At 38.0% G+C, this 27,541-nt stretch overlaps 1 protein-coding gene across 2 annotated transcripts in view; it reads left to right on the top strand.

Moving 5' to 3' along the window:
• Nucleotides 1-27,541, top strand: part of PIK3C2G (phosphatidylinositol-4-phosphate 3-kinase catalytic subunit type 2 gamma) — a 387,527-nt gene that overhangs the window by 147,005 nt on the left and 212,981 nt on the right. For both annotated transcript variants that reach the window (XM_081592337.1, XM_081592336.1), the window contains 2 exons: nucleotides 1,670-1,763; nucleotides 5,467-5,561. In XM_081592337.1, the coding sequence (XP_081448463.1) occupies nucleotides 1,670-1,763; nucleotides 5,467-5,561 (189 nt within the window). The remainder of the gene's footprint in view (nucleotides 1-1,669; nucleotides 1,764-5,466; nucleotides 5,562-27,541) is intronic.

Here is a 27,541-nt window from a genome sequence, read left to right as displayed (position 1 = left end):
TTCTTTCCATCTGTGCGTGATGCTATGCTGAAATCTTCTGACCTTAGTGGTACTTCATGAGATGTGCCTGGACTACAGTCTCAGTAGGTCTTATTGCTAGAATATTCGTAGGGAAAAAAATTATTGGAAAAGTATATGTAGGTCAGAAGTAAGGGTTTTGAATGACCAACCTTGGAAGTGAAATTCTTGTTGCAATTAAAATGCTCAGTTTAAATGAATGAAGAGAAAATATGTAACCTGTTTAAGCACCACATTTCAAGCTGCCGTCAAGGACAGGTGGGAAGATACTGAGTAGTGTTATTTTTGTCCTTTACACTATAGCTGCATGTATTCCTTTCACCCTTCAGTAACTGGACATGCTGAAAAGAGACTGGGCATTAGAGACTAAGTTTTCTGACCTCCACAGTCTTTAGAGATCTCACCTGAAAAGCATTCACTTAGTTCCCATGCAAAAAGATTCGAGAGTCTTATTTATTCTTTTCTTTGTTTCTAAGTGAATTGCTCTAAACAGTTCCTTTGAGTTTTAAATTGTGCATATTAATTTTTTAAGATTTGTTTATTTAAAATAATAAATAAGGGTGTTGCTCTCACCAAAACTCTTGTTATATTTACTTATGATGTCAAACCAGTGTGGTGTCAAATTTATATCTAGGCACTTTCCAGGAGCAGTGGCAATGTAGGAGACGCAAGAGACTTGAGTTCAATCCCCGAATCAGGAAGATCCCCTAAAGAAGGGAATGGCAACCTGCTCCAGTATTCTTCCCTGGAGAATCCCATAGAGAGAGAAGCCTGGCGGGTTACAGTCCATGGGGTCACAAAAGAGTCGGACACGACTGAGCACGTGTGTGCACACTCACACACACAGTTCTACTGATGGAGCAGTGTTAGTTGTTATGAGGAGCACAGTCATCCATCAGCATCATTAGTTCCAGCACCCCTGCAGAAACCAAAATCTAGAAGCTCAAGTCCCTTATATAAAAGGGCATAGTACAGTCCACCCTATTTACCCACAGATGAGAACCCTCCAATATGGAGGGTGACTGTAGGGTTTCAGATGTGAACTACCTTCATAAATTTAGTTTAGTAGCAAGCTTTTATTGTGTTTAGTTGGTGCTAAATCTTACAACAGGCATATGCAGTTCAAAATGAGTAAGGCATAGTTACATTCAGGAACTTAACAGCCTAGTAAGATTTAGCTGTGTTAAATTATTTGTGTTTATTTATTGTAAGATACTTTAGATTTCTTGGTTTTTATTATCATCTGGCAAGACTCATTTAAATATATTTTATCCCATTTTTAATCATATAAGCCATCAGATCTCCAGCTAGTAATTATTTACTTAAACACATGGCTAAATAATAAGCAAAGATTTTCATGTATTTTAAAAAAGTCTTAGATATCCTATAATCCACATTTTATAGGCAGAAAAGTTGGCAGGGATCTGACTTAAACTCAGGCTTCCAAAATTGAGTCAAAAGAACTTTCGATTGCAGTTTACAGGAGAGCACAGAATATGAAAAAAAAAAGAATGATTATTTGATGCTAATGATTATCTTAAATGATTGTGAGATTATTTAATCTAATGCATTAATTCTCTGTTTTCTTGGTATTTCTCATCCATTATTGTATGCTATTAACAGCTTAGTAAGTATATTTACTTTGTATTAGTTTTCCAGATCAAGAAATTCGTAACGTGGCGGTTCAGCAGTTAGACAACCTCTTGAATGATGAACTGCTAGAATATCTCCCACAGCTAGTTCAGGTAAGGACAGCAAAGTTGCCAAGGGTTTCCAGGATTTTAACCAATAATTCTCTAAAACAGTCCCTGTGACTCAACAGTAGCTTACATAAAAAGTGATCATTTCAGTTTGGCTAGCCAAGGGGCTAAAAATATAGCTCATATGTCAACTTGGGTACCGCAGAAATTCTCTACCCAAAATTGGTATGGTTACAAAAATGGTGTATAAACACCAAAAGGGAAAATTTTTTTTTAAAAAAAAACCTTCACTTATTAATTAAAATAGGAAAAAATAATACTTGTGATGAAAAATTGGTATCCAACTTATATATAAAACTATAAAAAAGTAACCAAATAAACATTATGTAGAAAATAGTCATTTACTAGGCATCTTCTCATAATATTTTTCTTGCTTTTCCCATATTCTAATATTAATTATAGATTTTTAAAACAGTAGTTTCTAATAAAAAAATTCTGCTGCCAGATAATAGTTTTGTGACATCATATATCATGATATTGGAGTAATTTTGGAAAATACTATAAACTTATCTAGAAATCTGATCATGGACTGATTTAGTTTGAATATGTTACCATATAAACAATTGCACAAATAGTCATGTATATGATTGAATATCCAAAATATAAACAATGATTTTTTTCTAAGTTAACTGGATACTGAATGCTGAATAGGTCTAAAATCGGGGTCTGTATGTTTTTCTTTTGCTTTGCTTTTAACTCAGGTGTTTTCTTATCTGAAAGATCAGGTCATAGTCACAAGCTATTTTAAATGCCAGGTGCCTCAGGTTTTGAATTTAAGACAGGGACTCTGAGACTAAAGTGAGGAGTCTCTAATAATAGAATTGAATTCCATGTTACTTTACAAACAGAACATGCACTTCTCCGAAGGCCTTAAAGAGAGAGCTGATCTAGAAGCATATGTACCATAGAGTTACCACTACCACTCCTTACAGTTATGGTTTCCCTAGCCTTGCAGGAGTGTGTAGTGAAAATAAAAATTAATTCAACTTGCAGAAACACTATTTATCTCATGCCTCTTGAGTATGGGCAACATGCTATATCTAACCCAACTCAAAAAAAGGAAATTTCTACAATAGTATATGTAAATTAAATCTATTTGAAAGCCAGAATCTGAGTCAATAACACTTGACATTAGGAATATGGCTGAGAGACATACGCCTGTAAATGCGTATAAATTCATTTATAAGACAAGTCGCACCCAGGATCCAGCATTGCAAATGAACAGAGGTAAAGATAGGTAAAGTTGCAAATATTCCCTAATTAAAAATGATAATTATAAAATCATATGAGATGGAAAGAAATGTATAATGTGACTGGAAAATTAATAACAAGTGGGAAGAATTTTCAAAACATTCATTGTGGAATTTGCCCTTAAAACTTCGATGCTCCACCCTGACTTTCCAAGACATAAAAAAAAATTCCTACCCTGATGATTATTTTCTGGAATCAAGTTATTTTTTATGCACTATTTTACTAGAACTGTTCAGGCTATATTAAAGAGCAATATGAAGGTACTTGAAGACCATGATGAAAACGGAAGGTATGGTTCTTAAAGTGTTAGCCGCTCAGTAGTGTCCAGCTCTTTGTGACCATGTGGACTGTAGCCTGCCAGGCTCCTCTATCCATGGACTTCTCCAGACAAGAATACTGGAGTAGATTGCCATTCCCTTCTCCAGGAGATCTTTCTGACCCAAGGATCAAAGCCTGGTCTCCTGCATTGCAGGCAGATTCTTTACTGTCTGAGCCACCAGGGAAGCTTATGGTTCATAGCTAATGCTCAAATAAGCCACAGACCCAGAGGTTACTGCAAACCACAGGCTGTAACAATGCAGGTAGGTTTCAAGTAGAGAGTTCAAAATAATGTTGTTGTTTTTGTTCCGTTTCCTTAGTTGAATCCAACTCTTTTGCGACCTCATGGACTATATCCTGCCAGGCTCCTCTGTCTGTGAGATTTCCCAGGCAGGAATACTGAAGTGGGTTGCCATTTCCTTCTCTAGGGGATCTTCCCAACCCAGGGATTGAACCCACCTCTCCTGTGTTGGTACACAGATTCTTAATCACTGAGACAACTAGGAAGCCAATGAAGTATGCATCCAAAATATTGTCTCCTTCTTAGATATGATGATACAGGATGTAGGGAGAAATTGTAGCAGTAGACAGAGTGATGCAGTGAATTGGAAGCAATGGAGGCTATTCATGATCAGTATGTAGTTACTGGATTCAGAAAGAAATCACAAGGAAATCTTAAAAGAAAGCTAAAAGATAAGCACGGAAGTAGACTCTGAGGCATCTCTCTCCTGCTAATGTACTCATAGGATATGTTCACGATAAGGGCATGAACACAGCCCATGGTCTAGTCAAATCAATATTAGCATGTTTGTTAAAGAAGGGCAAACTGCAGTTTAAGACAACACATGTTATGATCTTTATATATTCAGACAGCATCACGAGTTTATGCAAATTTGCTGAGATCATCTTTGACGTTCTCACACTTCAAGAATTCATAAACATTCCCATCCTGGAGGATAATTAGCATACTGAGGTGTTTCTTTAGGTGTGTGTTGAATGAACGTTGTACCCATTTTTTTTGCTCTCTGGACTGTGGTATTAACTCTGTGTGTGTATGTGACTTAAATGGCTTATGGAGCAACAAGCCATAGAAGCTTTGTTTCTCAAGCAGGAATAAGTACTTTTAGAAAGATAGGAAGAAAACTTCACATTCATTTTCACAGCTTATTGTGGTTCATAAGATGATGACGAGGGCCCAGATACCGAGTGCTGATGGTGAAGTCCCTGTAGAGTGGGTGTGGAGGTCTAAATTAGGTCTCAAAGGTTGCTGTTGCTGTCTGTTTTTCCATCAGGTTAGATATCCTAGAAAACGTTAGAAAGTTGTTCACAGTGCAGATGAAGGAATGGGAGATTGGGGGATGGATGGATTATCTGTCCACCAAAAAGTAGCTTTCACACTTAAAAGTAAAGCTTCAAAGTCTGCAGGTTAATATTCAGTAGGTAATTTCAGTTAAGGCTTTGAGTGTGTGGGGCTTCCCTGATAGCTCAGTTGGTAAAGAATCTGCGTGCAATGCAGGATACCCCGGTTCGATTCGGGTCAGGAAGAACCCCTGGAGAAGGGATAGGCTACCCACGCCAGTATTCTTGGGCTTCCCTAGAGGCTCAACTAGTGAAGTATCTGCCTGCAATGCAGGAGACATGGGTTCGATCCAGGCTACCCACTCCAGTATTTTGGCCTATAGAATTCCATGGATCCATGGGGTCACAAAGAGTCGGACACAACTGAATGACTTTCACTTTTTCAAACCAAAAGAAGAGAAACATCTATTGTTTAATAATGCCATTTTTTATATCCAAGACACTGTTTATGATATATTTTCTGTGTGCCAGGATTCTCTCCCTAGGCATTGTTGAACTCCACCAACCACCTGCTCTTATTCATTCTGTGATACTAAAAGCCGAAAAAGAAACAGAGGCAGACTCTACTACACCAAATTGTGTGATGTGTATATGCTCTGTTATTAGTTACACACCAACTGATAAAGCTATCAAATATAAGTATTTTGTCAAACTGTTTATACTGTTTTCCCTTTCTCAAGCCTCTTAAGTACCTCTGTATTCTGCTATAATTTTGTTACTGAGAAAAAAAAAGGTAAAGTAATTGCATCTCTTATTTCAGGCTGTCAAGTTTGAATGGAACCTTGAGAGTCCTCTAGTGCAACTTCTGTTACACCGCTCACTACAAAGCGTCCAGATTGCCCATCGTCTTTACTGGTAAGATTAACCAAAGTAGGGCAGGATGCCCTTTTTTTATTGTCAACTTCTTTTTGTGGGGCAGCTTTTCCTTATAAAACTGATACAAACTTCCACTTAAAATTCAGCCAAATGTGAGTCTTTATCAGGGTTATTTTTATTTACGAGTATAATTTAACTATCATTGTCTTCAAAATCTTCCTTTTGTACTGTTGCTGCTCTTTAAATCCAACTGGAATTTTAAATCTAGGTGATCCTTTTCCGATAGCTTTAAATCACAAGGTCTACATGTGGTCACATCTACTTGTTGAATATTTCAGTATAAAATCTAATTATAAGACTATGTATGTTTTGGAACAATGTAAGCTTGTAAAGTAATTTCTGTAACAATATCAGTTATAAACAGTGGGATTGAGGCCAATATATACTGTCTTAAGCTTAAAATTCCTGGAGCACTAAAGTTTTCCGAAAACATTAAATTTGAATACTATTAGTGAAGAAGTTAGACTTATTTAAGATATATCAGGATTTCTCCCATCACTGCCTGCTCCTGATCCTACTAAACAAGGTGTTCTTTGGATGCTGTTCTCCCTACTGTTATTACTAAATTCGCACAAAAAATTTAGTGATTACAAGTGTCAGTAACCTAAGGATGTAATTGAATGTATCTTTTGCCCTCCCATATGTATGATAAGCATCATTTATTGGCTTCAATTGCAAGTGAAGAACTTTAAATAATGGGAAAAAAGGAAGTCAATATAATTTTTGAATATCATGTTTTTCTACTTCAAAAAACATTGCTCTTGTTGACATCACTCTTCCCATGAAAATGACTCAAGGACTTCATATAAAAATAGAAATACAAGGAATTGTCAAGCACTAATGTTTGATTAGATGCAGACTTCCATTTCAAGTGTCTAATAGAAAATCCAGATCATTTTCCTCTAGTATGTCAGTATAATTAGGCATCAGATACATTGGCCAACAGTAGGCCTTCCACTAAGTAAACTCTCTTCATCAGACTCTGAATTAAGCCTTAGTCTCTTACATTTTTCCAACAGCTACTTTGATGATAAGGGAAGTTAAGTGGATATATTTGTGGGTATTTCACTTCATATTAAAGCTAGAACTCCATTACCCTCAATGTTTATTTCCCTTAAAACTTCACTTTTTTGCACTTTTCACTTTTTTAAAACATGTTTACTAAAATGAAGACATATTAAAAAGTAACATGGCCACATAACAGTCTTGATTTAAATATTTGAACCAAAACATAATATAAAATATATAAAGTAGAAGAGAAAATAAAAAGATCATTTAAAAAAAACTAGAATAAAATATTGAGGACTTACATTGATTATTATAATACTAGTACTAGAGCCATCTTAGTAAGTTCTTCATCTGCTAAGGGTGCAAAAAGTGGGGTCATTTGATAGGAAAACAGTGAGTACAGACAGAGCTGTCAATCAATGCCATACTTGCAGGTTCACAATAAATACAATAATGTCACTTTGTCAAAGAAGATGGGAGGAAAGACTTTCTCAGTATATAACTCACCCTTATGAAAAAGAGAAGAAAGAGTAACAAAGCCCATTTCCCTTCTCACTGATTTAAGAAGAGAGTAAGATAGAGGGATTAGAAAAAGATGTAAGCTATAAATGGACTGCTTGTTTCTGAATGCTTAATTTATGAAGATATGAAAAAGGAACAAGACAACATGGAGAGAAATTTTAAAATACCCATCTCATTTTAAAACATAAGAATTAAGAATCAGGCAAAACATTCTAAGCATCAAATAACATTACGTATATTTAAAATATATCTTGGAGTTAAAAAAAAAAAAGCTGCTGCCTAGCATCGTATTTGGGGCTTCCCAGGTGGCTTGGTGGTAAAGAATCCACCTGCAGTGCAGGAGACGCAGGATTTGCAAGTTTGATCCCTGGGTTGGGCGAATACCTTGGAGAAAAAAATGGCAACCCACTCCAGTATTCTTACCTGGAGAATCCCATGGACAGAGGAGCCTGGTGGGCTACAGTCCATGGGGTCGCAAAGAGTCAGACACGACTGAGCGACTGAGAATGAGCATCATATTTAGGGGACATTTGTATGTAGAATCGGAGAAGGCAATGGCACCCCACTCCAGTACTCTTGCCTGGGAAACCCCATGGACGGAGGAGCCTGGTAGGCTGCAGCCCATGGGGTCGCGAAGAGTCAGACACGACTGAGCGACTTCACTTTCACTTTTCACTTTCATGCACTGGAGAAGGAAATGGCAACCCACTCCAACATGCTTGCCTGAAGAATCCCAGAGACGAAGGAGCCTGGTGGGCTGCCGTCTATGGGGTCGCACAGAGTCGGACACGACTGAAGCGACTTAGCAGCAGTATGTAGAATGCTGAGTTTAAACTTCAAAGATGCAGCCCAGACTCCTCATGATACACTTGAAAAAATTCTCATTTTATCTTTCCTTAGAAAACAAAGCAACAATAAAAACCAATATCTGATAACTTTTTTAAAAGGTAGAGTTCCATCAAACATCAGTTTAATGAATTTTTTCCACTTGGGTGAGCTCCTGCTTCTTCATATTCAGCATATTCAGCACTGAACTCAAAGGACTTACGCTGCTCACTCAGGTCTTGGAAGCTTTTCTGGACCCTCCCTGTTTCTCACTAATATGCTCAGTTGTTTAACAAGCCCTGTAATCGTATACCTCTCAGATAGGTCTCCCCTAAACAGTTGCTTCCACCTGCCACTGATCAGAAGGTTAACTCCTCAGATATTGAGTTGTGAATAAACAGGCTTTCACAGAAACCTTCTTGACTACTTGCCATCACTGCAGGCAGCCTTCCTGAAAAGGGAAGTTGACTTGGAGTTACTGCAAGTCTCCTCTATTGCAAGGGTGACATAGGATGAATATCCCCAATTTTTCATGGAAAGCGAGCTAACAATAAGCTTTGGATTGGGAAAGTTTAAAAGCTCTCAGTCACAGTTTGCACCCTAAAAGGTGACTGTAAATTGGTAGGGTAGCATTTGGAGTTCATACTTGGGGGCCCCTCTCCCATCATATAGCAATTATAGAAATTTAAGCTCAGACCCTTTCCATTTTGAATAAGAAATAAACAGCCATCACTAGCTGATAGTGAGATACTGGATTGAATGGGATGTCCCAAAAAATGTATTTACATCTTAACTCCAGGAACCTGTGACTCTGAGCTTATTTGGAAAAAGGGTCTTTGAAGATACAATTAAATTTAAAATCTTGAGATTAGATTGTCCTGTTTTATCAGTATGTGAGTGCTAAGTTGCTTCAGTCATGTTCAACTCTGTGAGACCCCATGGACCATAACCCTCCAGGCTCCTGTGTCCAAGGGATTTTCCAGGCAAGAATACTGGAGCGGGTTGCCATGCCCTTCTCCAGGGGATCTCCCCGACCCAGGGATCGAACCCAAGTCTCTGGTGTCTCCTGCATTGGCAGGCAGATTCTTTACCACTGAGCCACCTGGGAAACCCAGTGTGGGTTTTTATCAGGGTGGGTCCTAAATCCAATGACAACTGTCCTTGTAAGAAAGAGAAGAGAAGACACACACATACAGAAAAGGCCATGTGGAGATGGCATCATTGATGGGAGTGATACAGCCCAAAGCCAAGGAATGTCCAGAATCACCAGAAGCTGGAAGAGGAAAGGGAAGATTCTCCCCCTGAGCCTTGGGAGCTCAGCCCGATCTTGATTTCAAACTTCTGGTCTCCAGGGCTATGAGATTAATCTCGATTGTTCAGTTTGTGTTAATCTATTATGGCAGCCACAGGAAGTACACAGTAAGGACAGGACTTTAGGAAGGGCCCTGACTAGACTGGCTCTGATGACGCATCACACAGGAAGCTTCTCCTGACTCTTTCCGCAGCCACTGTCCAGCATGAGTACTGCTCACATGCTGTCTCCCAGAGTATACCCTATATGACTCCACAGGTGTCATGTCACATTGCCTTAACACTTCTGTTCCCCTGTCTGCTTCCCCTCCTAGTCCTTATAGTAACTCACGATAGCTATCATGTCACGCTCATCAACGTACTAATCATACCAAAGCCTGAAACTCAGGAGATACTGGCAAAAAAACGTTTTTTAAGTCAGGAAACCAGAGAAATTTCTTTAAGGCCAGCAATAGTTTCACATGCAGGGAATTCAGTGCACTCTCAAAGGTACTGTCAGTGACCTTGGCAGATCTCCTCTACCAGCTGGTGGACCCATCTCTCAGCTTCTGTGAATATTGACCGCCAGTTGACAGCTGCCTCTTCCCTGCAGAACTGGTCTCTGCTAACGTAGCTACCTAGTCTGGGGAGTGGGAAATCGTTAAGGTACCACTTTCATTCCAAGCCTCCACTGAGATAACTCAAGCTAGATTAGACCTTGATCTCCTGGTTAACTCCTTGCCTCCCCTACGGTGTTTCTCACTCCCTGAAAGAATTTTTTCCTGAAGAATACTTTTTCAGTAAATCACATACACCTTAATTCCTGTGTTATAATCTGTTCTAGGGAAGCTTAGCTAAGATAAACATTTCTTTATCAAAGAAAACTAATTTAAATATTTGCTCTAAAAAAAATTGGAGTATTGGTATGCTAGACACATATCATAAGTGGAACAGCAATATTGCAGTCTTTTATATTCCTAATAGTATTAATAAGTCTGGCTGAATGAGCTCCAAGGGAGCCATTTTGAATAAAAATCTGTATTAATTGTTTTTTTTAAGTCATATCCTACAAAACTCTGAAAGTGTTCTCTTCAAAGTGTGGGGATAACCTGAGATGAAATGCCCATTGGCAGACTCTCCAAGTACAACAATATTTTTCTGTTATATTCACTGATAAATAATATCATATTTATCAAGTACTATCAAGTATATAATATATATTTATCAAATATATCATATGTATCAAGTACTATCAAGGACAGTACTTGGCACCTGACAAATACTCAATAAATTGCTACTGAAGGGATGAATAGGACAAAGTTGCCCCAAGCCCAGCTGGGTACATGCAAACTTGTGACAGAAGGGGGCAGAAGAGAGCTGCTTGAGCAGTCATTCGGTCTTGATGCCAAACAATGCTGGCAAGGCTAGAACAGTATCAGGTGATTGGCCCCTGAGCCGGGAGAACGCCGCAGTGAACTAAGGCACTGGACTCTCTGGGACCACGAGGACTTTCCAGGGTGGCCCATGGTATCAAAGTACTATATGAGCTCTAATGTAGTACGCATAAAATTGAGATGATTTGAAAACTGACCAGTCATTTTCTTAACAATCTCCCCTAAACTTTTCTTATCTAGAATTTTGGGGCAATTTCTCAAATCAGGGACTACTCTAAATAAAGCAAAATAATGTGGAAATTTCGCATCATGTGATCTGAAGTCACATGTCCCCCTTACCCCTCTCCTAAATTTGTCTCACCAATACTTGAAATTCTCTCATTAGCAACCACTCCTTTTGGTTAAATAATGTTCCCTCTCAGAAGTACTCTCCTCATATTTTATATATATATATATATATATATATATGCTGCTAAGTCGCTTCAGTCGTGTCCAACTCTGTGCGACCCCATAGGCGGCAGCCCATCAGGCTCCGCCGTCCCTGGGATTCTCCAGGCAAGAATACTGGAGTGGGTTGCCGTTTGCTTCTCCAATGCATGAAAGGGGAAAGTGAAAGTGAAGTTGCTCAATCGTGTCCGACTCTTAGTGACCCCATGGACTGTAGCCTACCAGGCTCCTCCGTCCATGGTATTTTCCAGGCAAGAGTACTGGAGTGGGGTGCCATTGCCTTCTCCGATATATATGTATATACATAATGCTTATAAGGAATTAATTTATCATTTGTTCATATTTAATTATTTTATTTTTGGCTGTGCTGGATCTTTGTTGTTGCAAGTGGGCTTTCTCTGTGATGAGCAGGGTTACTCTCCAGTTGCTGTGCGTGGGCTTCTTGTGATGGCTTCTCTTTTTGCAGAGTACGGGCTCTAGGGTATGCGGTCTTCAGTAGGGCATGCTGGCACACTGGCTTAGTTGCCTCGAGGCATGTGGTATCTTCCCCAACCAAGGATTGAACCCATGTCCCCTACATTGGCAAGGGGATTCTTAACCACTGGACCACCAGCGAAGTCCTCATTTGTCTATTTATATGACAGATGTTAAGATGTTAGATACTGGTGAACTACTAAGGATAGACTAGAATGGTGCTTGCCTAAAGAAACTCACAGGCTAACTCTCATTAGCATCCAGCGGGCAGGGAAAAAAGCCTATGGGCTGTGTGGCAGGGACAGAGTAGAAAGAGAGAGCTGACAGCAGATTCTGTCCATTTTACAGTTTTGCCCATGACCTGTTCCAAATATAATGTAAGCACAAAGCAGAGAGGCAAGGCTAGCCATCAAGTAAATAAAAATCACTTCCATTCTGTCAGACTTCAATATTGATAAAGGCATACAAATTATACGCAGAGGAGGTACATGCTCTGTCTCCTTCGAGGTCTGGAACACTCCCTAAAGTGAGATTGAAGAGCTGCACTTTAGGGCGTTATCGTGGTATAATAGAGCACGCATGATATAGAATCAATAGGAGGTTTTAAAGCCTCAATCCTTTACCTTCTAGAATCATTATATTGCCACTAATTTACCGTTTTACCTTTACAGTGTAATAAATAATAAATTGTTGCTTCACTCTTTAGTAAGAGGAAGATATATCTTGTCATTTAATATTGATCTGTTATAATTGTCTTTCACCCTGTCATTCACAGAAAAGTACACACCAGATAAAATCCCTATAATCAGCAATTCACCAAACTAACCAACCTGGAGAAAAGCGACAGTTATTTGTGAAAAGGTTTACACTTTACATAATAATCTGTAAAATTCATTAGCACTGTTTTCTAGTTGAGGTCAAAAATAAGAACAATTGTTTTTTGTCTGTTTTATATGATAAAGGTTATATGTAGTTCCTTTAATAAAAAGATTTATTTAAAAGCATAATATAAATTTTAAGTTATTTTCTAATATAATTTGTCTTATTACTCCTCTTAAATATATATGAAAATAGAATCAGATGTGACCCCCTGGACTGTAGCCCACTAGGCTCCTCTGTCATGGAATTTTTCCGGCAAGAATACTGGAGTGGGTTGCCAGTCCCTTCTCCATGGGATCTTCCCGACCCAGGGGTCGGACCCGGATCTCCCACATTGTAGGCAGATTCTTCACCACCTGAGCGACAAGAGAAGCCCGATACAAAGGTCTACCATAGATCAAAACAAAAACAGGCACAGAGCTCCATCTTAAATTTATTCCTAGTTTAAATTATTTTTCCTTGATATTCTTCTATTTTGTTAAATAAGTGAAGAGTTGTAAAAAGGAACATTTTGTATATACGTACTGACCTCAATTATTGGAACTCAGACATCTGACCTTTGGGAACTAAACTTTCTAATCCAGTCTCTTGCAATTTTTCATTATAACTACATGCAATTACATCATTACTTCCTGAGATAGTCATTTGGTTCCCTTATAATAATATTAGCCCCTCTCTGTCATAGTTCATGCTGGAGATTTGGGTTAAGACCTTGAAAAAGAGCATTATACTGCTTGATTTTTGTTGGTTTTTAATGAAGATCAGAAAAAATATCTGAATTAGTGACAGGGAATAGGAACATATCATCGCGTTGATGGCATTGGACCCAGAAAAAGAAAGAGAGAATCAGAGCATCACGTCAGATATTTTTAGATGCCAGGTCTAGAAGTAGCACATACACTCTGGATTATATTGCATACATGAGAAGTCAATAAGAAGGCCCTGCCTACTGTCAGCTAGTGTAGGAAAGCAGACTGGGTGTATATCTATGTACATGCATGCTCATTCGCCTCAGTCATGTGTGACTCTGTGCGATCCTACAGACTGTAGCCCATCAGACTCCTCTGTCCATGGAATTTTCCAGGCAAGAATACTAGATCAAGTTGCTATTTCCCACTCCAGGGGATCTTCCAATCCAGGGATTGAACCCGAATCTCCTGTGTCTCCTGAACTGGCAGGCGGATTCTTTACCACTGAGCCACCTGGGAAGCATGCATACTTTCATTTACTTCATTATTTCCTTTTTCTTTAAGACACTTCAGGCCACAAGTAACAGAAAATCTTGATTCAAATGCTTGAAATGATGTGAAAAATTAATTATCTCACAGTTTGCTTGTCGGGTGGTTCTGGAGTTTATCATTGCAGAAGCTCACTGATTTTGTCATAAACTCAGTTTCTTTGATCTTTCTGCTCTGTCATCCTTAGCGTGTTGACTGATCTCTAGTCCATTTCATATCACAGTTACAAGAAGACTGCCTGAGTTGGTATCACATGCATACATGGCACCATGCAGCAAAGGAAAAGGACCGATCTTTCTCCAACAAGAAAAGTTTGCTGTAAAATTCATAGCAGAGTTAACTTCCTATATCATTTGCCAGAATTGGGTTGCATGTCATCCTGAACCAGTTACCTAATTAGACGGCAATTCAATGAGCTGACTTACCCGGTTGATTTAGAATATTGAGAATCTATCCCCAAACTGTTCATCTCTCCTGAAGATTTTTATATCTGAACAAAATCAGATTCTTTACTCAGATATAAAGAGGGAAATAGATTTGGTGTAGATAAAACCCTCTGTTCCCTTTCTGTACTTCGAGGCTCTATCTTGAACATCTCTCCTAACACAGAACATTGCACATAGTAGAATCATTCATTTCAGTTGCTCAGTCATGTCCGACTCTTTGCAACCCCATGGACTGCAGCACAACAGACCTGCCTGTCCATCATCAACTCCTGGATCTTACTCAAACTCATGTCCATCGAATTAGTGATGCCATTCAGCCATCTCATCCTCTGTCATCCCCTTCTCCTCCTGCCTTCAATCTTTCCCAGCATCAGGGGCTTTTCTAATGAGTCAGTTCTTCACATCAGGTGGCCAAAGCATTGGAACTTCAGCTTCAGCATCAATCCTTCCACTGAATATTCAGGACTGATCTCCTTTAGGATTGACTGGTTAGATCTCCTTGTAGTCCAAGGGACTCTCAAGAGTCTTCTCCAACACCACAGTTCAAAAGCATCAATCCTTCAGCATTCAGCTTTTTTTTTGGCCCAGTTCTCACATCCATACATGACTACAGGATAAACCATAGCTTTGACTAGACAAACCTTTGTAGGCAAAGTAATGTCTCTGCTTTTTAATATGCTGCCTAGGTTTGTCATAGCTTTTCTTCCAAGGAGCAAGCGCCTTTTAATTTCATGGCTGCAGTCCCCATCTGCAGTGATTTTGGAGCCCAGGAAAGTAAAGTCTCTCACTGTTTCCATTTTTTTCCCCTTCTCTTTGCCATGAAGTGATGGGACTGGATGTCATGATCTTCGTTTTTTGAATGTTGAGTTTTAAGCCAGCTTTTTCAACTCTCCTCTTTCACTTTCATCAAGAGGCTCTTTAGTTCTTCTTCGCTTTCTGCCATAAGGGTGGTGTCATCTGTGTATCTAGATGACACCACCTTATGGCAGAAGGTAGAATCATTGCTGCTTAATAAATACTTGTTGAATGAATTTTAAAAATAATCACACCCATACATTGATGCTGCCAACAGATTATCTTAACTACTATACTTACAACAGCAGGCAATCCGCACAAATCATGTTATACTAAATGTATAGAGTTGGCCATTGGTATTCTAAATAATCATATTTGTTGAGTTAAATGACTTACAGAAAATTATGGTAGTCTGGAATAAATTTTTTGAAGAGGTATCAGGTGTTAATACTGATTGAGTCCACAGTGTGAGGTGCTTTTAATGACTTTAACTATGCTGTTTCTTAAAGCCCTGATTGAAAATGAAAGGTTATATCTAGTGATTTGGCAAGAAGTGTTTTAGGGGCAAACCTTGCCAAATAGCTGATTACTATCTTTTAAAATATAATCTTCTGTATTGAGACTTTCTGTGAGCTTTAGGGAATTATTGAAGAGTTTATGACTTTTGCCTGACTCCTGTATTCTCCAATTTTTTGTTCTTTTTTCGGGGCTGTGAAGATTCTAAGTTCTTTTTGTTTTGTATCAGTTACTGAATAAGTCCTTTCTTTTCAGGCCCTATTTTACTTTCTATCTTTGCTCATCAAAAGATCACTCTTTGAAAAGGTTGAATGGAGTTTTCTTTTTTTTTGCTTTTTTTCTAGCTCAGTTTTCTACTTCATCTTTGTACAATTATTGTAGTTACAACAGAAAGGCATGTACGTTATTTTCCTTTAAAGAGCTTCGTATGTGTTGCTTTTATTTGCAACAAAATCTAGACCTGGGTATTTCAATCAAATATTTGTCATGTTTAATAACTTAGAATTCTTGTTCTTGTTTTGGCATGTGTGATTCACTTTTGACCAAAGATGAGTGAACAGCTTGCACAAATAGTGTTTGTCTTCAGATATGACGGTCTGCCTGATACACTAACCACTCTTGACAGAATGTCAAATTATTGGTCTATTTTAACTTGAGTTTAGTCATCTGAAATTGTTAAATGGAGGAATCCTAATGTATGCATCGCTTTCCTTTTTATATTGGGCACTGTGTATATATGTTTACTAAGATACTGTAAATGTCATTCAGTTGCCAAAATGATGAAATTTCTATTACTTTCTTCCAAGTAAAACTTACCATTACTTTTAGAGAGTCTCAATTTTTTATGTCAACAAAAATTGGTTCAGAACTCTGCAAATATCACAGAATTCAGTCTAGAGTTTTACTTTCTAGTTGTCATGGTGGCAGCTGAAAAAGTGGACCAGTGGACTTCAGGGAACAGAGATAGAAAAATGCATAAGAAGTCTATTGAGAAAAAGAGTGTTATGTTAGTCATCCATTCTTTCATTCATATATCTGTTCCCCAAGTTTTTATTGAGTGTCTATTATATACATAATTTTAGCTATTTTGTGAAAGGAATAGAAAATATAAACAAATTATAACAAACATAGTTTAAGTAATGTGTTTTCTTCAACCATTAGCTTCCCTCTTAGCTAATCCAAGCAGTTACTACAGATGCTAGAGTTTATTTTTCAACTCTGTTGTATCAACAGAATAATTATAAACATTTTATTCAATGATTTTTAAGCCCTCTGATTGAATTATGAAACCAAATTCAGTGTGTTCATGTGCAATTACTTGTGCTTGGGAATAGTTGTGTCAAGTGTCCAGTGAACAAGGAATTTCATGAACTTAATTAGTGATGAGATGGTGTCTTGGATAATCTTTAGGAATATTTTACTATCCCTTCTCTGCTATGAAGACTAGAATACTAAAGCTTATCAGCTCTGGTATGGCTCTGACTTGAAGAGTATTGCTAAAAATTCTAATCATCCAACTCTCTGTTTTCAATATTCTTTCTTGTCAGGACAGCATTGCCTTCTGGTAGACATAGTATGATTAACACTAGATAATATACTAGTCATTTCAAATACTCTTTCATCAATTCAGAGAACCCTGTTATCTCCACTTCTCAAATGAAAAACAGTTCTCAAAAGGCAAAATATGCAAAGCTACCAAGTGGAAGAGCCAGAAATTGACCCTGAGTCTCATCCATTATGATCCACCAAGCCATGTAAATATTATAAGAGATAATAACAATAAAAGGCAGAATAATGTAATAGTAAGAGAACAAGATTTGGAAGAAAACATAATAGAAATTCCAACTCGGTCTCTACTAGCTAAATGCTCTCAGAAAAATTACTTAATTTCCCTGATCTTTTTCATAATCTGTAAAAATAAATATTGTTATACCTAATAGTTGTTAAAATGGATTGAGATCATATATATCAAGATGTGTATTTAGCACATCTAAGATGTATTTTTGAGTCATTTAAAAAACATAGGAATTCATTTAGAAACATAAAATTACAGTTCCCAAGTTTATATCGCTAATTAATAATTGTGTTGAATTTAGATCTTGGATTATTGACATTTGACTCCTCACTCCTACCATTGTTCTTTGGGTTTTTTTTTTCCAATTCAAGTTTATACTTGTAGTTTAATAATAGAATTTGGATGTGGGACCAGGAAAATCAATGTGTATACAAATTAGTTTAAAGACCTGTTGAGAAAAGTATCTTGAAACATTCTCGGTGTCAGAAAAAGTTGGGAATATGTGCATTGTGTAGTTTCAGAGAAATTTAACAGACAAAGGAATCTAACAACATTCACAGATTGCCTGTTGATACTTGTTTTTACATTTCAACAGCCAACCTCTATATCACTCACATCATTCCACTGCCTGCTAGCACAATTCAGAAGGAAAAGATACAAGTAAAAATTTCCAACAATGTTTCATTTATTTTAAAGTGTTATGACTGTCAAGTGCAAATGCAAATTGTACTCACTCAAGAAGTTGGGAACGTCAAAGGCAAAGAACTAAAGAATCTCTTACAACAGCAAGAGAATGGATCACTAAAGCATTGCTAAACCTACTACACTAGGAAAGAATTGTAGGCTATCTGAGAAAAGATAAGAAATCACTGGAACATCTCATGAAATGGGGAAGAAAATGTGATTGGTGGTCATCATGGACTTTTTCATAATTTAGTCAGATTTTCAAACCTTGAATGACTTATTCATTTGGTATAAAATGTCTGTAATAAACTTTGTTACTGAGCTTGTGACTAAAATGAGATAGTTCGTTCTTAAGGTAAAGTAACATCAGTTATGCAGGGTTCACTTTCAGGGTCATAGTTGGCAGTTCCTTCCAATTTGGCCGTGGATTAATGACAAGTGAAGACTGAATATTGCTCTTTTCTCTTTCCTTTACCCAGAAGCCTTAGCAATTACTATCTTGAAGAAATTATTTTTATTTCTGTACATATGAAGATGGGCTTCCCTGGTGGCTCAGAGGGTAAAGCATCTGCCTGCAATGCAGGAGACCTGGGTTTAACCCCTGGGTCAGGAAGATCCCCTGGAGAAGAAAATGGCAACCCACTCCAGTATTCTTGCCTGGAGAATCCCATGGACAGAGGAGCCTGGTAGGCTACAGTCCATGGGGTCACAAAGAGTTGGACAGGACTGAGCGGCTTCCCTTTCTTTTTTTTCATATTAAAGTTAGGTCCAACTCCTGCTCCAACTTCTAGGGGACACTGTATCTGTCACTTTTGGAGCTTTAGTTTGAAGCACCCAGTGATCTTTGCTATGACACACCATGCCTTTTTGGTCCTGGGCAATTGACTTAACATCTGAGCCTCCATTTCCTCATTTGCAAAAGAAGAATAACATACTTACCGTAAGTACCTCGCACAGGCCCTGACACCTGTATCTACTCCATATATATGTGTTGAATCAGTCAATCATTGAAAGAATTGAGATTTTTTTGAAGGTGGAATAACATAAGATTATGCAATATGCCTCATACAGCTCCTAGACATGACAGTTATTTTTTCTTATGCTTTTCCTTCTTTCCCTTTCTTTTTTTATTATTTTTTAATCAAATGATATTTTATTTGTTGGAATATAGCACTCCCCAACCAAAGTATTTCATTAGATAAGTGGACATATATCTGTAACGCTGTGGTCTAATTCATGCATGTTTAACCTAAGTATGAATGGGAAAGCTACGTACCTGGGAAAACTGCTGGAACACCATTCCTCGTGTTTCTCTCCATCCTGCATTTTATCACCATTCTGGAATATTTCCTTTCTAAATGAATGATTCAGCTAGAATCTCCAAGTGTCAAGAGCCCTTGACCTCCTTTTTCACCAGTAAAATTTAGCACCTTCACACTTTAGTAACTCCTTTCCATGGCTACATATTTAATCTTGTCATCACTAAGAATGGCACTTCATCTGAAGTTTTAAACGTAGAAGTCTAATGTATTAATCTTTTTACATTTTGACTTTACCACAAATACTAAACTCAGAGTTCAGTGTCAATAGAAACTCCACTCCTGACCTTCACTGGTTCTTCAGTCTCATCAAACCACTCAGAGTTGACTTACTTTCTTATCACTTTTTTTTAGCCACTCATTTCTATATCTGGGTTAATTTTTTCCATCACCCACTATATCTACCAAGTTAACTTAAGAAATATGAATCAGTACCTTCTCCATCTCCATTAAACCCTTAACTTAGAACATCGTCATTTCCCTACCAATAATGCTGTTGTTTATTATTTCATCTACCCAATTCAATGATTCAGCAGTGTCTGTAAGACACAGATCAAATTCATTTATCCTATACTATATAGAATGACCCACAAGATAAATTTAATTTTATTATCTATAGCAGGAAAGCTTGTGCTTCTCCAAGACATGCAGTTTGTTTTTAGCATATAAAAATGTAGGTTCTCTTAACTCACAGGGTAACCGTTAATATTTTAGGATCTACATCACTATACCTGGATGCAAAACTTGGTTCTACTATTTACTAGGTATCTGACTTCCAGCAAGGTACTTAAATTTTATGAGACCAGTTTTTCTCAGGCATTACAAGTGAGAATATCATTTACTTTCAGAGGGTTGTTGTGAGATCAGATTTGGGATGAAAGAGATAGAGAGCTCTGTGATACAGAAAATCCAACCAGTGTCAGGCTTATATCTATAAGAGATGTTATCCTATCCCATAGGAAGATTTATTCATTAAATAGGTATTTATTAAGCACATTCCATGGGCTTCCTGGGTAGTTAAGCTGGTAAAGAAACACCTGCAATGCTGGAGACCCTGGTTCAATTCCTGGGTCAGGAAGTTCCTCTTGAAAAGGGATAGGCCATTCCGGCTGCTCTATCTTAAAATTGCAACTCCTTTGACTTTTGTATTCCTGTATCTACTGATTGTTTCATTTTTCTCCCTAAATCATATCAACATCCTATAACTATGTATCTTATTTCTCTCAAATGCTACATAAGGAAGGGCAGGGATTTTTGTATGTTTTATCCACTGCTGTATCCCTGAAGATGACAACATAACCCAGCTCATGGAAGGTGCACCTTCACACTTCAGTAACTCCTTTCCATGGCTACATATTTAATCTTGCCATCACAAGAATGGCACTTCATCTGAAGTTTTAAACGTAGAAGTCAGATACTCCAGTATTCTTGGGCTTCCCTGGTGGCTCAGATGGTAAAGAATCTGTCTGGAATGAGGAGACCTGTGTTTGATCCCTGGGTTGGGATGATCTGCTGGAGGAGAGCAAGGCAACCCACTCCAGTATTCTAGCCTGGAGAATCCCCATGGACAGAAAGAGGAGCCTGGCAGGATATAGACCTTGGGTAGCAAAGAGCTGGACACAACTGAGTGACTAAGCACACAAGCACCTTCCATGAGCTGGGTTATGTTGTCATAACAGCTGAAAGAAGAGCTTTTGGAGTGTTTATTTCTAAGGGTAGGAAATAGACATCGAAACATCAATCTGGACCTATTAAAATCTGAAATAACTATTGGACATCTTTATCTGTACTACAGATAAAAAATGGATTTATCAACACAAAAGATGAGGTTTAAAACTATTAGCACAGATGATGTGGTGGTAGAATGAGAACAGATAGAAAGGCAAAGTCCAAATATTTCATAGTCAAGCCAACATTTAAAAGTCAAAAAGATAAGGCAGAAGCAGAAATAAAGACTAGAAAGAACCAGAAGCAGAGATGTAAAAGATAAGCCAAGTGAGCATGGAATCCTGCAACGTTATTTCTAAATAAAGAAAGTATAGAAATAAAACTGGTATGATCAACTTTGTCAAGGACTGCTAATAGGTTAAGTAGCTCTGAGATCAGAGTAGTACCATGGAGGTCACTGCAGGTCACTGAAAAAGCAATTTGCAGTACAGTGGAGATAAAATAGGAATAGGAATAGGAATAGATAGATAAATAGCAATAGCTTCAAGAGATAATGGAAGGGGAGATCAGTCAGTTCAGTCTCTCAGTTGTCTGACTCTTTGCGACCCCATGGACTGCAGAAAGCCAAGGCTTCCCTGTCCATCACCAACTCCTGCAGCTTACTCAAACTCATGTCCATCGAGTTGGTGATGCCATCCAACCATCTTGTCCTCTGTTGTTCCCTTCTCCTCCCTCCTTCAATCTTTCCCAGCATCAGGGTCTTTCCAAGTGAGTCAGTTCTTCGCATCAGGTGGCCAAAGTATTGGAGTTTCAGTTTCAACATCAGTCCTTCCAACGAATATTCAGGGCTGATTTCCTTTAGGATGGACTGCTTGGATTTCCTTGCAGTCCAAGGGACTGTCAAGAGTCTTCTTCAACACCACTGTTCAAAAGCATCAATTCTTTGGCACTCATCTTTCTTTATAGTCCAACTTTCACATCCATACATGACTACTGGAAAAACCATAGCTTTGACTAGATGGACCCTTGCAGGCATCAAAGATAATGATTTTAGGTGTTTTACTGGGAAGGGAAAGAGAAGTAGGATCATGAAAATCAGCACTGGGTTTGTTTTTAGAATGTGAGAAATAGCAGCCTTTTTATATGTGTATATATTGTCGCTTCAGTCATGTTCAACTCTTTGTGACCCCATGGACTATAGCCCACCAGGCTCCTCTGTCCATGGGATTCTCCAGGCAAGAATACTGAAGTGGGTTGCCATGCCCTCTTCCAGGAGATCTTCCCAATCCAGGGATCCAACCTGCATCTCTTATGTCTCCTGCATTGGCAGTCATGTTCTTTACCACTACTGCCACCTTTGGAAGACCACTTTTTTACATACTGATGGGAGAAACTAATAGAGCAACATTAATGAGACAAAAGTGGTAAACTTTCTGATGCATCGTCAGTGAGTAATGATAAGGAGCAGAATCTACTGCACAAAAGGATTAATACACTGAGTTCATACAAAGTAACAGAAAAATAAATGAAAAGTAGATGGGAACAGATAGGGGGCTAGATGCAGTGATACTTGCTTATAAAATGAAGGAACAAGAACATCTTTGAATGGGACAGCTGGTGTTGGAGATATGAAGAGTGAGATCACTTGAAATTACTGTTTTTAATTCAAAAGAACAATAGGCATGCTTGTGTGTTTTTCTCCCTGTCCAAGAAATATGTGGAGATTTAGATTTAACTAGAAATATTGTTTATCAGAACATATCATCAAGCAAGAGAGGCAAGAAGGGATTTCCCTAGGGGTCCAGTTGTTTAGACTCCTCTGGCCCAACACAGGGGATGTGGGTTCCATCCCTGGTCTGGGAACAATGATCCTGCATGCTGGGCAGTGCGGCCAAAAAAAAAAAAAAAGAGAGAGAGAGGCAAGGAAATGGAAGATTTATGCAACAGAACATTACCCAAAAACTGGGTTCACCTCTTGGTGGGTGTCAAGCCAAAAGACACAACCAATCCAGAGATCAAGAGAAGGAAGAATTTATTATTATTTGCAGCAAGCAAGAACACCAGGGATCTTTCCCAAAGCAGTGTCTTCTTGAACAGCAGAGTTGGGGAAGTTTTAAGCTAAGGGTATGTGCATATTCTGGAGGAGGAAATGGCAAACTACTCCAGTATCCTTGCCTGGAGAATTCCATGGACAGAGGAGCCTGTTGGGCTATAGTCCGTGGGGTCGCACAGAGTCGGACATGACTAAGTGACTAACACACACACACATGTGCATATTCAGGGCTTTCCAGGTGGTGCTAGTGGTAAAGAACCGGCCCACTGCAGGAGATATAAGGGACGCGGGTTCAATCCCTGGGTCAGGAGGATCCCCTGGAGGAGGCATGGTAACGCACTCCAGTATTCTTGCCTGGAGGATCCCATGGACAGAGGAGCCTGGCAGGTTACAGTCCATGGGATTGCAAAAGAGTCAGACACAACTAAACAACAACAACAGTATGGTGCTCCAGGAATTTTGTGCTCAGCCAGAAGTCACTGTCCTCTACCTGCATGGGGGCTTTAGTTCCTGCAGAAGAACTCAGAGATATGTTGTTACTTATATCCCAAGGAGGAACCAAGACCCTGCGGCACAATTGTTTCTTGCCTGTTCCTCCTTTGTTTCTGTATTCCCTCCCTTCCCCGAGTAGTAACTGTTTGAACCTGCCATTTGAAACTCAGGGAAGGTCTAGGAGCCTGAAGCCTTCTTCCTACAAACAAGAAACAGGGGACTCTCAGAAAGACTTTTGTACCCTGGAGGGCCCTAAAGGGCCCTGCTTGGTTTCATCAGTAGCCGTCATTGGAGCCAGAAGGAAAGTCCTTTAAATATTTTAAAGGCCAGAGAAAAGCAAAATTTATTTAAGTGACAGAGCAGCTTGTGGGAGCCAAGGTGAAGGTTGGATAGGGTTCTGGGAGGGCAGGAAGGGGCAGGTATGAGACGATGTAGTAGAATGCCAATGTCAGTCTGAAAAATGATGTAATTTCTAATGTGAACCTAAGGAACATGGGTTGAAAGACTCCCTCAGTTGGAAGGTGTTGACCTAGAAATTACAAACTAAGCATCAACTGGCCAGTGTTCTACCAAGAAGCCACTCTGGTAGTTAGGAAATCTCATCAAGCTGAGAAAGCAACACAAAAATTGTTTGAAAAGGTATTCCAAGATTGTTTGGAATAACATGTTTGCATCTTTAATGACAAAGCATTTTAATTTTTTTTGTTTTAAAAGTGTTCAAATACTTACAAAAATAGAGAAAATAGTACTATAATCTACCCACACACACATACACTGTCACCAGTTTTCAACAATTATCAAGATTTTGGTACATTTAAGAAAACACCAGGAATTCCCTGGTGGCCCAGTAGTTAGGAGGACTCCTAGCTTTCACTGCCAAGGGACAGGAATCAATCTTTATCTGGCTGGAGAACTTAGAGTAGGAAATGGCGATCCACTCCGGTACCTTGCTTAGAAAATCTTGTGAACAGAGGAGCCTGAGCAGAACAATGCTCAGGACTGAGGACTGAGTGACTTAGTTGGGGAACTAAGATTCCACAAACCATGTGGTGCAGCCAGAAAAACAGAAAGCATCATTTAATCCTTAGATTTATGATTAGATGTGAAAATATTTGAGAGAATTATACTGTAATAACTATTATTACATGCATATGTATGCCACTGTAATTTTTTTAAATAAGAGAATGTGGCCTTTAGAGTAATAGATTAGCCAAGTAATCAAATAGGCTTGTGATTTTTAGGTTGAAATGGTACTATATAAATAATATGAAATATTTGAGTAAACAGTGCACCATATTTATGATATTATGTATAAGCTATATTGAGAACATTTTCTTTCTCAAGACAGATTGCTGAGCTATTAAAAAAACATTAAATATACTAAATTTATACATGAAGTTCAAAATGTTTGAGAGCATTAAGTTTCTAACTGGGAAAACATTAATCAAAGATACACCCCCCACTCCCCACCAAAAGTGATTGTTAAAATTAATGACATTTATAAATAGTATAAGATATATAAACTGACCTTAAAACCTTAAGGAAAATGGACTCTTTAAAATTAAAAGTTAATAAAATAAATATTAATTTGTACAGCTAAAATAATTTTTGAATGATCTTTTCTAGACTGAAAACTGTTTGAAGACACCAGAAAGTCTGATATTATTAAGAATAGTGCTTGGCACATAGTAAACACTCATTAGATGTCATTACTCCCCTTTGACTGTATACACAACTTGGGGCTGACCTTTAAGCATGAGCTTGTAGCCTGAATTCTAATACTAACTTCACTCCAGGTCCATCTTTCCTATCTGTACTTTTCCTTTGCATCATATTTAATTTAAATTTTCATTTTATACTGTAGACATATGTAGCTGATACATAAAGAGAAAAGCACATAAGCCCTTTACATTTGGTCCTTCACTTGCATCTTTTTCATCTCATTTTCTACTATTTATTCTATGCTCTGATGGTCGGACCATGCCAGCATGCTTGCTGCTGCCTGGAGAGATCACTACCTTCACATCTCTTTACTGTCTGAAGATACTAAAATGCTTTTCTTCGCTTTTTTGCCTGGAAAACTCCTTGGCATTTCTCAATACACAGTTTAAATATCTTCTCTAAATTTTCTCCATCCTTTGCTGGAGTCGGTTAAGCCTTTCTCTGGATTCCCAAAGACCTCCTGTTTATGTTACTTATCAAGTTGTCTGGAAATTAATTGTTAAAGTCTGTATAAAGTCTGTCTTTCTGATAGCTCCTTGAAGGCAAAGGCTTAATCACTCCTAAAAGTAACCAGTTCAACATGATTTCCTTGAATTATTTTAGTCAAGAGCTGGTAAATATAAAATATAATCAGTGTCCTTAACACATGAATTGCTGTTATTATTTTTGATGATGACGATATTTTATCTGTTATTGTTATTATTATTATTATTTAACTTCTATGTAGTCTCATATTTGTGAGTTCTGTTTCCCTGGCTAAAACCATAAATTAAATTTCTCTGTTTGTCCTGAATTGTCTGGGTTTTTGCAGTCGAAGTCTCATGTTCCAGAAAACCCCTCAGTTCTAGGCAAAGTGGGTCTGTGGTTTGCCCGAAACCACAGACATAACTAGCATGTATCCAGGGCTTATATTGATGGTATCTGTTGCAGTTCAGTCACTAAGTCTTTGCACTATGTTAAATATTTAACTCATTTAATCCACACAACAGCTCCACCATGGGATACTATTATTATCCCCATTTTACAGATAAGAAAATTGAAATGTTAAGTTATAGGCTGAACTGTTAAGTTGGAGAAGGAGGTTTGAATCAGGCAGTCTGACTGCAGAGCTGCCACTCTTAATACTAATTAAACTGCATTGTCTTTCACAATCACAGAAGTGTGATCATCCAGTACCTTCACTGCTTTTTACCCTGCACATGGTATGTACCAAGTACCAAGTACTCAACATGTCATCAACAAGTAGGATTACCAGAGGTCATGCAAAATATACAGTTAAATTTGAATTTCAAATAAACAATAAGTAGCCTTTAGTACATGTATGTCATGCTATATTTATGACATACTGAAAAATATTTATGCTGAAAAATATTTATCTGAAATTCAATAAATTTAACTGGTCATCTTGTACCCTCATTTGCTAAACCTGACAACTCTATGGCTAGTCTATCTGCAAAGTAGGTGTTACTTTTATATATGAAAAAATTAAGCCTCCAAAAAGCTAAATAACTTATTCAAAGATAAAAAGGTTTGTGGTGGGGTCATGAATGGCTAGTTGATACATTTATTTCAGTTAATATATGAACCTTCACTCCTCCAATTACACTATTGTTTATTGAATTTCTGATCTATGTTAAATAACTACCTATTATCTAGGACTAGAATTCAAAATTCTGATTTCCCAGAATGCTTAGTTGGCTTGTTCATTCATTCAACTACTCATTTGCAAAAATACTGTCTCTGGGCCTATTTATTTTTTCTATGCCACAAACTCTAAAATCATGTATAATAATAAGAGAAGTCCAAGATTTTCCAATGATACAGCAAAGGACAAACTAGTAGAACAGATGATGATGACAAAAGGTATGAGAACAGTGTGCTAAAGACAGATGTACTTTCTATAGATGTGAGTGCCAAGTATAGCAATACAGATTGCTCTACTTCAACTCCTGACTTAACTGTTCTTTAAGCTTTGTTTTCTTTTAATCTCCTACTTCTGTCTGTGCATTTTATTATTCAAATGAAGCAATAAAAATGTAAAACTTTAAGTAAACAAAAATTTAATTCAGTAGTGGCACTGAATACCAGGTTCCATTGAGGAGCAAAAAAAATTTTTGACCACCTATCAGCAGCATTTAAGGTTTGTACTCTACCAATTTAGAAACATCAAATTAGGATTTAAGGTGTGATACATTTTAGCATGTGTGTGTGTGCTCTGTCGCTAAGTCTTGTTCAACTCTTTTTGCCAACCCATGAACTGTAGCCCTCCAGGTTCCTCTGTCCATGGGAGTTCCCAGGCAAGAATACTGGAGTGGGTAGCCATTCCCTCCTCCAGGGGATCTTCCCATCCTAAGAGATGGAACTTGCATCTCCTGAGTCTCCTGCATTGACA

The sequence above is a fragment of the Giraffa tippelskirchi genome, chromosome 4, assembly GCF_054371585.1.
Source record: "Giraffa tippelskirchi isolate mGirTip1 chromosome 4, T2T-mGirTip1v1.2.pri, whole genome shotgun sequence".
Lineage (NCBI taxonomy): Eukaryota > Metazoa > Chordata > Mammalia > Artiodactyla > Giraffidae > Giraffa > Giraffa tippelskirchi.
Note: the sequence above shows the minus strand (reverse complement) of the source record. Positions and strands in the feature narration are given on the sequence as shown.